Source organism: Manis pentadactyla, chromosome 10 (assembly GCF_030020395.1).
Source record: "Manis pentadactyla isolate mManPen7 chromosome 10, mManPen7.hap1, whole genome shotgun sequence".
Lineage (NCBI taxonomy): Eukaryota > Metazoa > Chordata > Mammalia > Pholidota > Manidae > Manis > Manis pentadactyla.
The window spans coordinates 5,263,499-5,276,595 of record NC_080028.1 but is presented as its reverse complement, the minus strand read 5'-3'; the positions used below and the strand labels follow the sequence as shown (position 1 = coordinate 5,276,595).

At 44.7% G+C, this 13,097-nt stretch overlaps 1 protein-coding gene across 1 annotated transcript in view; it reads left to right on the top strand.

Annotated features, from left to right (window-relative positions):
* The first annotated feature begins 2,655 nt into the window (after nt 1-2,655).
* The window catches only part of SAMM50 (SAMM50 sorting and assembly machinery component), a 44,050-nt gene continuing 33,608 nt past the window's right edge, over nt 2,656-13,097 (top strand). The window contains exons 1-3 of the mRNA XM_036931406.2: nt 2,656-2,835; nt 6,605-6,715; nt 8,135-8,236. Of these exons, the coding sequence (XP_036787301.1) occupies nt 2,815-2,835; nt 6,605-6,715; nt 8,135-8,236 (234 nt within the window). The 5' untranslated portion in view covers nt 2,656-2,814. The remainder of the gene's footprint in view (nt 2,836-6,604; nt 6,716-8,134; nt 8,237-13,097) is intronic.

Below are 13,097 nucleotides of genomic sequence, written 5' to 3'. Positions count from 1 at the left end.
ACTCCAAGCCCCCCCTCCAGTCTCTGGCTCAGCTGAGGGTCGCCCCAACCCCAGCTGGCTCCACCTGGCCACCCCTCGGCAGTCCGCCAGCAGCTCCTCAGCTCCCCAATCAGCTGCCCGGTATCATCTCCCAAGTCATCCAAGCCCAGAACTAGGGGCTCATGGAGCCCCACTTCCTCTGCAGCTGGTCCCAATCCTGCCACACCTCCACCTCTACTTCAGGTCTCTGAAATCCGGCCTCTTGTCCCTGGCTGCTGTAACAATCTCCCCATGTGGGAGGAGGCCCTCATCAGGCCCAGACCTTATCAAGTCACCCCCTCAGCCCAGGCACCCAGGGACTGGCCTCACATCCTCTGCAGGCTACACCCGCCTGAACGTCCCTCCCCAAGTGCCCCCAGTGTCTCTGAGCCTGGTCCCCTAGTCACCCTACCGTACCTCGCAGAACGCCCTCCCTGAACTCCTTCCTCTCACTGGCTCCCCTTCACTCCTCAGACCCTGGGAACAGGTTCTCACTTCCTGGGAAAGGGACAAAGAAACAAGGTTGGTGACCCCGGGGAGGGTATGCCACCAAGTGTTCCAAACTAAAGAGGTGGGTGACCTCCGGGCATCTGGGGGAAGTCCAGCATCAAGGGCTCAAAACCTCTGCGACTTGGGGTTTGGTTTTCTTAGGGGAACCAGTGCTGTCACCACTGCCCTGCATTTCTCCTTCTGATGGGACCAGGCCAGCCAAGTTTTCTAAAATGCTGGCATGCTTGCAGATGACATCAGGTGAACTGATCAGTTAGGACAGGCTGGGTTATGTTTAACAAAGACTCCCAAAAGGTTTACTCCTCACTCCCACTACGTACCCATCAGACTGGGTTCTACCTGAAACTATCCCACTACCTGGAGGGTCCCTGATCACCGGGAGCTAAAGGTTTTCATCCAGAGGTGACACCTGTCCTTCTACTCTACCAAGTCACATGCATGGAGACAGGGAAATACAACCCTACCTTCTGCCCAAAAGAGAAGCAGAAGAAGTACTGGTCAACGGCACCACTGCAGGCCACAGAAAGCCTCAGAAACCAAACCGTCAGTCTCAATGACCCCCAAAGTTCAGAAAATGCTGGGTTAAAGAAAGGGAAGCAGGTATATATACTACAACTTCTCAGAGCCTTTGATGTTAATGTACATTGTGACTGTCAGAGCTGATGTCTGAGAGTAAAGCCGTGACTCTGTGTTCCTTCCAGGTGTGTCCTGTCACCCTGGCCCAGTGCCTTGAGCACAACAGGCTCTCAAGTATGTGGCTCCGGACTCTTGTTGCAATCTGCAGGGCAACCTCATGGCTTATCTTCCATCAGAGGCTTACTCAAGAGGAGGAGGGAGAAAATGCAGGACGATCTAGTTTATTCACTGGGTGCAGTGCGCCAGACCCCATGCTTTCTCATTAAATCCTCAGTATACCATTATGCCTTAGGAACTGTTACCAACCCCATTATACAGTTGAGGACACAGGCTCAGGGAATTGGCAGGAGTTTCGAATCTTGTGTGACTTGTGCTCAAAAATTTCTGGTAATTTCTGTCAAAGTTTTCATACCTAAGATAGACTTTGAGTCTGAGCTGGCGATCAGAGACCTCAAAACCTCTTTGTTGGCCAGGGGCAGGTTTCCTGGGTGTCAGGAACTGGGAAGACAGATGCATAGGTCAACCTGCAAGGTAAAGGAAGGATGGGGCCAGCAGGCGCTGACTTCGGCCTCTTTCTGGACAAGAAGGGGAACGTGGACTTTGAATATTTATCCCAGGGGTGCTGGAGGCCTAGGGTGCTATTTAAATGGAAAAGGGTGTCAGGATCTTGGGTGGAGGGAGAGAGGATGTGAAATGATACTTTATTTCCAGGAAATAATGGAAATACTGATAATCCCTCTTCTCCTTTCTCTTTTTGTTTCTCTCATTGCATTTATCACAACGTGTAACTATTACGTACTGCTTTTTGAGGGGGGAACTGTTTTTCCTCCACCAAAATTAAGCCCCATGGACAGCCGTCTTGTTCTCTCCTGAATGGCTCCCATCTGAACCATGCTCACTAATGATGAATCTCACTAATATTAACTAGTTGCAGTTGAATGCATGAAGGGTAGTGGGCATGTACCCACTGCTCACGGAGGGTCCTGCACAGTGCCAGGGGTTTCCACATCCCGTCTCGCATGAGCCCTTTAAATCCAACCCTGTGAAGTCGACGTGACCACCACCTTCACTTAGCCGTGACGAGACTGAGCCCTTGGAGGTTTCAGTGACTCGAAGAGGTCAGCAGAAGGAAGCAGGGCTCCAACCCAGGCTTGTGCAGCTCCTGGCGCGGGGCGAGGCCCCCCTCTGCAGCCGGGTGTGGCAAGCCTCGGCCCGGAGCGTGGAGACAAGCGCAGAACCCACCGGGCCGCGATGCCATGAAGGGTAAGGGCGAGACCTGGGTGAAGCCCCGCCAACTGGTGGCGGCCGGCTCCCCGAGGACCCTCCCGCAGACCCACGCTCACAAGCCTGCCCATTCGGGACTATCTTCGGACGCTCTGCGCCCGCGCCATCTCCAAGCCGCAAGGCTTCCTGGGGTTCCTGTGAACATCCAGGTCACCAGCTCTTAAGGGCCAATGAGCGGAGGCACTGTGAGCCAGGGGGCGGGGAGAAGGCGGAGCATCATGGCCGCCCCCAGTAGGCCGCGTCCGGGGGCTTGTGGGCGGTGCGCGGACTGGCAGCTCTGCCACCGCGGACCCGACCTCTGTCCTTACCAGCCGATCCTTTACCGTGTTCCGGCGCCTCGGCGAGGCGGAGGCCGGAGAGGGAACCATGGGGACAGTGCACGCTCGGGTAAGAGGCCCAGCGACTCGCGCGCTGCGTGACCTCAGGGCTGGCGCCGCGGGGAGACGCTCTCGCGGCTGCGCCCGGGGTTCCCTTGGGTGAGAGCGCTCGGGGGCGGCAGGACGGAAGACTGGGTGGGACTTGCCCAAGGTCACTCAGCGAGGCAGCGGTCCAGTAGGTAGCGAACTTCCGGTGGCGTCCCGCAGCGGAGTGGCGTGTTTCTCTCCGTTACCCCACCTTCAGCCGTTTCGGGCGTCTTGTCTCCTGACGGTCGCCTTCTTCGGCTCAAGCGCCCAGCCGCTGCCGGAGTCAGGGCCGACTCGCAGAGCACGAAGTGTCCTTTGGAGTCTTCTCACCCGGACCCATCTAGGAGGCCCCCTTTCTCCTGACGTGCAGAGACGGAACCTCTCAATGTTTAGTGTGTCCTTTTCAAGTGGAGGAGCAATCGTATTTGCTCATTAATCTGTTGCGAGAGTTAAGAGACGCAAATGCATATGCAGTACTTAAACTGGGGTGTTCAGCGCGTGCTAACAGCTTGCCCACATGCCCTTGTCTATTGTAATTTTAATCGAGGGCCAGAAGGAATCTTTGTCCAAGGGCACACTGTTAGACCCTCACAATGTTCCAAATCTCAGACCTTCTGAGTCCCAGCCCTTAGCACTACTTTTGTGCTACAACAGGGATCGTTACGCTAACCCTGCTCAGAAGTTTTGTTTCCCCGTTAGCTTCTCGAAGAAGTTAGCACAGACTTCCCAGCATGGCATGCAGAACTGGACTTAACTCCCCTTCTCAGATCTTCCATTCAAATGAAACACCGTTGCTGTTCAGGTACACTCTGTGGGCTGTACTATTGCACACTTGAGCCGCCCTGACCACCCACCATTAGCTGTCAGAATATTTCCATCTTTCAGAACTCAATTCGTGTCACTTCCTGCATAAACTTCCTCTTTATCTCCCCTTCACATTTTTCCTCTAGTGCCCTGTTTTAGTTCTGTTTGCACTTTTGTCTCGTTTTTATTTTTTTAGATTCTAAATTTCTAGATGTTACAATAGGAACTGCATCATACTTGGCTTGCATCCCTTGTAGCAGGCATTTTGTTTATTCAAGTTACAGTTACGAAAGGTCTACTGTATGCTTGGCACTGTTGCAGGTGCTAGGGATACAGAAAGAAAAACAGTCTGCTTTTATTGAGCTCCTTTGATGCTGAAATTGCTGCTCCTTTGATAAATGTATTGCCAAAAAATGTTGTCGGTTCTTTAATTTGACCTTTACATTCCACTAGCTGGTATTATTTGAGTTTTTCGGTCAGGACTCACAGTAAGAAAAAATTTTACATTTGGTACCTAGTACCTTCATGCATATGTGAAACAAGTTTTGTGAAACAGTATTTACCATTCAAATCTGATATATTTTCTGGTATTTCTACCTCACTCTAGTCTACATCACTTTAAAGATGTTCTTCATAACTCATTAAATTTACTTCATGTCCTGTCCCTTCAGTTAGCACTGCCTTGCATAGAACCTGGCGCCTGGTGTTCAGTAAAACTTGTTGGCTGACTGGTAGACTGATCAGATTAAAGGTTAAAAACTAGATATGAGGATTTCTTTTAATTCCTTTCACCAAATATTTATTCCATGCCTGCTCTTCCAGACACTGGAAGGTAAATTATATGAGGGTGAAGATCTTGTCAGTGCTTTTCACACAGTAGATTATTAATATTTGGTGAATGAATGAACCCATATTAGTAGACAGTTTACTTGAGGACATCAATGTGTGATGTAACTATGAAATCTTCAAGACATCATCTCCTAAGTCTGAATTTGATATTACAGATGGCTCTGGCAGATCTTCATTGGACCTTGTTTTATGTTTTGAAATTTAAGGAGGCATAATGGAATTTTGTGCCTAGACAAAATGTATTTACTAAGCATTCAGATTAAATATAATTAATATGTGCATGTATTGCTAACCATAGTATATACTCTGCATGCACAGTTTGCACAAATTTAATATACTTTTTTACATAATCTAAGCATAAATGTAGGAAGCACATTCCTGAAATGATACAGGTAAAAAGTTACTATTTTAATTTGTTAATATTTTTCAAAATATAGTAATGATTCAGTTTTTTTAAATATTACCCCCCAAAAATGAAAGAATGATTGTGAAATACATGATATATTCTTCGCCCAGTATCATCTTCCCCTTTTCACTTATGTAAATAGTCCCCTTCAGCCACTATGAGGCAAGGACTTGGTCTGTCTCGTTCACTAATGAATTCCCAGCTCTCAGTGTATAGTAAGCACTCAGTAAACATTTATTAATGAAAAAACAAAAGAAAAAAATATTCACTCACCCATTCCCCAGATACTTGAGTATTTCTGTTGTGCCAGGGCAGGTAAAAAAAGAAAAAGGAGTATCTGCAAAGGTCAAAAACTTCTGCAGTCAAGAGATGTCTCTGCAAAGGAGAGACTGCTTCTGCCTGAAGCCGCCGGGTATGACTCAGGACGAGCTGGCATAAGGTGGACTGATTTAGCGGGGCAGTATTCTGGGCAGAGAGATCAGGGTATGCACAAACATGGCTGTGTGGGCCAGGCGGTGGGGGGGTGAAAGCGAGTACAGGTGCGGGCCTTGCCATTCGTTCCCTGTGTGCCTCCAAGGAATCTGCTTGGCTTCTATCCCTGTAAGGCTCTTTGGGGCACCATCAGGGTTTTTAGAGCAGGGATGGGAAAGAGGACATGGTACTGTGGGGCCATTACCAGTCCAGAGATCAGTGACATTATAGAGGATGTACTGACGAGAGACTGTTGGGTACTGTCGGAATAAGGCTGTACTGGCCTAGAGGCCCCATTGCTCCACATACTGCGGATACCAAACACTTCTGTGCACTGTAAGAACACTTATTTATAGAGAATTGGTTGAGTAAAGAAGGAGCCAGATACTGGTTAGCACAGTTTTCTCCAAATGTGCCTGTTTGTACAATGACCTAGTGTCACACTGGACCTTTTGAATCCCTTTCTGGGAGCATCTGGGAATTCCCTGTGGCCAAGCAAGCATATGTGTGGTACATAATATCATATTATGTTATTATATGTACTGTTATATTATTATGTCTCCTTAGAAGTACTATACTAGGCATAGCCGGCAGAATCCTTATTCTGAAGATGCTTTAATGCTTTTGAGATAATATCAGTTCATATTGAAGAAAGTGACTTTCTTCCTGTTATATGAACATATGCAATTCCCCTTAATATATGAATGAGACTTTCTGAATGGAAGCAATCTATCAGGCTGCATAAAAACATGTTTTAGTAATTTGGTTTGTCAATATAATTATCCTTGACTATCCAATTTTGAATGAAAAAATTAGGGTACTTTCTGTAACAACAAGAAAGCAAAAATTTTTTCTTTTCCCTGATAAATGTCTTTGTGGCATCTATGGGCCTCAGGTGTGCAGAACTAGATAGCCATAGTCCCAGAGTCCTCAGTTCATGACACACTCATCATAGGTTCGTGCCTGACCTTTTTAGGTAGTTAATCTTCATCTTTGTTTTACTTATTAATAATACACTGGATGCCAGTGAGCTCACTACCAGTCTGAGGCTTGCACACGGGCAGTAGCTTACATCTGCCCTGTGCCCCACACCCTGCCCTGCCTCCGCTCACCAGAGGGAGCCAGGGTGCTTGGCGTTCTGGAGCACCATCTAAAGACAAAACTGAAAGGTTTTGAGTTTATGTTTTAAGTTCATTTGCCTGTTGTCCTTCCTCCCTTTCAGAGTTTAGAGCCTCTCCCAGCCAGTGGACCTGATTTTGGAGCATTAGGAGAAGAAGCTGAATTCGTTGAGGTTGAACCTGAAGCCAAACAGGAAGTTCTTGAAAACAAGGATGTGAGTGTTCTGCTGGAGGGCTCAGTGGGGCTGCTACTAGGGACACTCACCTCTGTGACCCGCTAGGGGTGCGGGAGGAGTCACTGTCACGGTGCCTTCAGCAAAGGGGAGTTCGCAGCCAACTACATTTCAGAAAGGCTGGCGACTTCTGGAAAAATTGTTTCTGGTTTCAAAGAAATACTTCTCTCTTGGTGCTTATTATTGTGGGAAGTTGAAACAAACACCTTATTTATTTATATTATTAAAAAAAAAACCCAAAAGTATTTCAAGAACAAACTCAAATTATGCTTAAGTTTATGCTGTGTTCCTTGTGCCCAGAAAGACCTTGGGTCTTGAATGAAACTTCTTCTGAACTTTGTTGCCTTTAAAATTTAAACGCAGCTGAAGAACTGTACACACATTTTTATTACCTCCTTAAGATCTCAGGGCAGTATTCTGATTTCCCTAAGATGTATTCCCTGAATGCTCACTGATATCCTTGCTATATTTTTCTCGGCTACTCATTACCATCTATAACCGACCCTCAGATAATGCTGGGGTTGGAGGCACTGATCCCCTACCCAGCTGAAAGTCTATGTGCGACTTTTGACTTTCCCAAACCTTAACTACTAATGGCCTACTGCTGACCAGAAGCCTCACCAATAACATGAATAGTCGATGAATGCTTACTCTGTGTGTCATATGTATTATATACTGTATTCTTGCAATAAAGTAAGCAGGAGAAAAGAAAATGTTATCTCAAATTGTTGCAGACCTCCAAAAAATTTTCCAGTACATTTATTGAAAAAAATCCACTCTAAGTATACCCACACAGTTCAGATCCCTGTTGTTCAAGGGTCAGCTGTACTATATATACTATGTAATTGCCTTTTTCTCCCCCTTGAGGCAGGAATTTATGTTGTATTTCCTGTTTAGAACAACACCAACTTGCAGGTAATCAGTGCATTTTTGTTGAATTAATTAATTAAATAAGCATTTACAGATAGGTGAGAGGCTCTGAGTCAGCATTTATCATGCCCTATAGAAATCTGTGCAAGATCTCTACCAAAATGCCTGAGGTGATTAAATAAGGGGATACAGTCCGCGGCTCCCAGGGCCAGTGCATGGGGAGCATGTTGGGAAGGGCATACAGGCCCTCCATGGCCTGCTGGGGTTTAGGACTGGTGTGGTCCTTGGCCATCTGTCTACAGAGACCGTGTAGATCTCATTCACAGGAGTACAGACTAGTGAAAGGTAAGTCTAAGTAACCAGTTTTTCAAAAAGGCATGAAAAATACAAAGTCTGGAATTAAGAAGTATGGATCATATAACTTGAAAAAAAGTCCTTGGAATTAATTTTCAGACATTTGTCATTAGCTTGGATGCCTAATCTCCTGCCCTGTATCATGCTTAATAGTCAGTGTTCCCTTGTCACATTCAGGTGGTTGTTCAGCACGTTCATTTTGATGGACTTGGAAGGACGAAAGATGATATCATCATGTGTGAAATTGGAGAGGTTTTTAAGGCCAAAAACCTTATCGAGGCAAGTAACCTCTCTGCTTCCATCCCTTCTAAAGAACTTGTAAGTCTCATGCCTCCTCAGATGACTGAGCACCCCCCTCCAGCCTCATGCTGGTGACCTTGCCCCCTACTCTGCAGGGAGCATTGGCAACCCCAGGCCAGCCCCCTCGGCTCCCTGGGTGCCTCCTGCATAGCTGTTTGCGTTCACCGTCACCTCCTACCTCATCCTGGAGAAGCCGGTGTCCTCCTTTCCATGGCTGTTCGCCCTGCGCTCTCCACCCCGCCCCAGCGCTGAGAGAGAAGCTGAGGTGCTAAGTGCTAACTGCTTCCCGGGCCCCACCTGGGTGCTCTGTGCCCGCTTACCCTTGGGGCCCTCACCCACCTTGTCGGGTGGGCGCTCGGTCCTCACCCACTCCCGCTGATTCCTCAGGGCCCTTGCTTCATTTTCCCACCACCTTCCTCCTCCTCTCTGGGTTCCTCTTGTCCTCCTGCTCTTGGAACCACATTGAACGTGTGCAGAATATCCGGGCAGAGGCTCCGACAGCTTCCTCATGGCCAGCCGTCTCCCTTCCATCCCCGTTTCACATGACCTTTCAGCAGTGTCCATTCCCACTTTTTAAAAAAATTGGTATTTTTTTTTTTTTTGTAGATAATTATTTTTTATTGAAGGGTAGTTGACACACAGTATAAAATTAGTTTCAGGTGTACAACACAGTGATTCAACATTTATATACATGATAATTCTAGGTACCAGCTGTCACCATACCAAGTTGTTACAATATTTTGACTATATTCCTTATGCTATACATTACATCCTGGTTACTTATTTATTTTGCAATTGGAAGTGTGTACTTTTTGTTGTTGTTGTTGTTGTGAGGGCATCTCTGATATTTATTGATCAAATGGTTGTTAACAACAATAAAATTCTGTATAGGGGAGTCAATTCTCAATGCACAATCATTAATCCACCCCAAGCCTAATTTTCATCAGTCTCCAATCTTCTGAAGCATAACGAACAAGTTCTTACATGGAGAACAAATTCTTACATAGTGAATAAGTTACATGGTGAACAGTACAAGGGCAGTCATCACAGAAACGTTCAGTTTTGCTCATGCATTATGAACTATAAACAGTTCAAATATGAATACTCATTTGATTTTTATACTTGATTTATATGTGGATACCACATTTCTCTCTTTATTATTATTATTTTTAATAAAATGCTGAAGTGGTAGGTAGGTACAAGATAAAGGTAGAAAACATAGTTTAGTGTTGTAAGAGAGCAAGTGTAGATGATCAGGTGTGTGCCTGTAGACTATGTGTTAATCCAAGCTAGACAAGGGCAATAAAACATCCACGTATGCAGAAGATTTCTCTCAGAACAGGTGGGGTGAGGTTCAAAGCCTCACCTCTGCTGATCCCCAATTTCTCACCTGATGGCCCCCCTGCGACTGTGCCTGTCTTAGGTTGTTCCTCCCTTGAGGAATATTACCCGTCTCTGGCTAACCAGTCATCTTCTGGGGCCATACAGGGAAATGTAAAGTTGGTAAGTGAGAGAGAAGCCTTATTGTTTGAAAAGGTTAGCATTTTACTTCTTTGCAGATTTATGCCCTGTGGCTTCTATGCCCAGCATTTGTCTTGAGGTATCTTTACCACTTGGAAGAATTATGATACTCGGTAAATTTGATATGAGGCATGAATTCTATTTAAGGGTTGTAATTAGGAAGGAAGAAGAAAAGCTATAGAAGTAGCAGGCGGCAGAAAACATGGGAAGATTGATTATTTCTTTGACATATCTTCTTGTAGAGTAACTTCAGCATGTATAGGTTTTAAGCTACTACTTAAATTGCGCACACACATTAACATAATAGGAGTATAGTTACATAACCAAAGCATACCTGTAATTACCAGCCATCTCCAGTGAAACCAAGAAAATCAGTTAGGCACCTTAGGCATTTGTGAAAACTTATCTATGATATGGTGGATATTGTCCAACTGAACTTGAACAGTCTGAGAGAAATCAGACAAATTAAAATTCCTGGGGACTGTTCACATCCCAAATGTTCTTTTAACAGTAAATAGTCTGTAGTTGTAAGATTTTGGAGCGCTACAATTTCCACTTCTCCTAATTCTTGGTTGAGTTCCAACAGTATAGATCCAGTCAAATTTGTTGTTTTACTGTATGCACAGGCCAGCTTAGCTATCTCCTTCTTCATTCCCATGGCAAGTCCAGGAACTGGTGGGATGAGTGCATCTACAGCTGTAGCAGTGCGTGGATCTTTGTTGGGGTTTTTTGATGATCATCTTCTGGCATGAGTCTTCCAGAGAGTGCTGATGTTGGAAGTTCTTTTTCATATTGTATCTTAGTTCATTTTCGGGGTAGCCCAATTAGGCTTTGATCCTCTGTATAAACACAAACAGACCCTTTGCCCACACTTTGATATGCCCTTTATACCCTTGTGTAGAACTCATTGGAGGTCTCCACACAGGAACTGCCTTTTTTTTTTTTTTTTTTTTTTTGGTATCATTAATCTACACTTACATGACGAATATTATGTTTACTAGGCTCTCCCCTATACCAGGTCCCCTCTATAAACCCCTTTACAGTCACTGTCCATCAGCATAGCAAAATGTTGTAGAATCACTACTTGCCTTCTCTGTGTTGTACAGTCCTCCCCTTTCTCCCACCCCCCCATGCATGCTAATCTTAATAACCCCCACTTCTCCCCCCCTTATCCCTCCCTACCCACCCATCCTCCCCAGTCCCTTTCCCTTTGGTACCTGTTAGTCCATTCTTGAGTTCTGTGATTCTGGTGCTGTTTTGTTCCTTCAGTTTTTCCTTTGTTCTTATACTCCACAGATGAGTGAAATCATTTGGTATTTCTCTTTCTCCGCTTGGCTTGATTCACTGAGCATAATACTCTCCAGCTCCATCCATGTTGCTGCAAATGGTAGGATTTGCCCTTTTCTTATGGCTGAGTAGTATTCCATTGTGTATATGTACCACATCTTCTTTATCCATTCATCTTTCGATGGACATTTAGGTTGCTTCCAATTCTTGGCTATTGTAAATAGTGCTGCGATAAACATAGGGGTGCATCTGTCTTTCTCAAACTTGATTGCTGCATTCTTAGGGTAAATTCCTAGGAGTGCAATTCCTGGGTCAAATGGTAAGTCTGTTTTGAGCATTTTGATGTACCTCCATACTGCTTTCCACAGTGGTTGAACTAATTTACATTCCCACCAGCAGTGTAGGAGGGTTCCCCTTTCTCCACAGCCTCGCCAACATTTGTTGTTGTTTGTCTTTTGGATGGCAGCCATCCTTACTGGTGTGAGGTGATACCTCATTGTAGTTTTAATTTGCATTTCTCTGATAATTAGCGATGTGGAGCATCTTTTCATGTGTCTGTTGGCCATCTGTATTTCTTTTTTGGAGAACTGTCTGTTCAGTTCCTCTGCCCATTTTTTAATTGGGTTATTTGTTTTTTGTTTGTTGAGGCATGTGAGCTCTTTATATATTCTGGATGTCAAGCCTTTATCAGATCTGTCATTTTCAAATATATTCTCCCATACTGTAGGGTTCCCTTTTGTTCTATTGATGGTGTCTTTTGCTGTACAGAAGCTTTTTAGCTTAATATAGTCCCACTTGTTCATTTTTGCTGTTGTTTTCCTTGCCCGGGGAGATAACGTTCAAGAAGAGGTCACTCATGTTTATGTCTAAGAGGTTTTTGCCTATGTTTTCTTCCAAGAGTTTAATGGTTTCATGATTTACATTCAGGTCTTTGATCCATTTTGAGTTTACTTTTGTGTATGGGGTTAGACAATGGTCCAGTTTCATTCTCCTACATGTAGCTGTCCAGTTTTGCCAGCACAGTCTGTTGAAGAGACTGTCATTTTGCCATTGTATGTCCATGGCTCCTTTATCAAATAGTAATTGACCATATATGTCTGGGTTAATGTCTGGATTCTCTAGTCTGTTCCATTGGGCTGTGGCTCTGTTCTTGTGCCAGTACCAAATTGTCTTGATTACTATGGCTTTATAGTAGAGCTTGAAGTTGGGGAGTGAGATCCCCCCTACTTTATTGTTCTTTCTCAGGATTGCTTTGGCTATTCGGGGTTTTTGGTGTTTCCATATGAATTTTTGAATTATTTGTTCCAGTTAATTGAAGAATGTTGCTGGTAGTTTCATAGGGATTGCATCAAATCTGTATATTGCTTTGGGCAGGATGGCCATTTTGACGATATTAATTCTTCCTAGCCATGAGCATGGGATGAGTTTCCATCTGTTAGTGTCCCCTTTAATTTCTCTTAAGAGTGACTTGTAGTTTTCAGAGTATAAGTCTTTCACTTCTTTGGTTAGGTTTATTCCTAGGTATTTTATTTTTTTTGATGCAATTGTGAATGGAGTTGTTTTCCTGATTTCTCTTTCTGTTGGTTCATTGTTAGTATATAGGAAAGCCACAGATTTCTGTGTGTTGATTTTGTATCCTGCAACTTTGCTGTATTCTGATATCAGTTCTAGTAGTTTTGGGGTGGAGTCTTTAGGGTTTTTTATGTACAGTATCATGTCATCTGCAAATAGTGACAGTTTAACTTCTTCTTTACCAATCTGGATTCCTTGTATTTCTTTGTTTTGTCTGATTGCCGTGGCTAGGACCTCCAGTACTATGTTAAATAACAGTGGGGAGAGTGGGCATCCCCGTCTAGTTCCCGATCTCAGAGGAAATGCTTTCAGCTTCTCACTGTTCAATGTAATGTTGGCTGTGGGTTTATCATAGATGGCCTTTATTATGTTGAGGTACTTGCCCTCTATTCCCATTTTGCTGAGAGTTTTTATCATGAATGGATGTTGAACTTTGTCAAATGCTTTTTCAGCATCTATG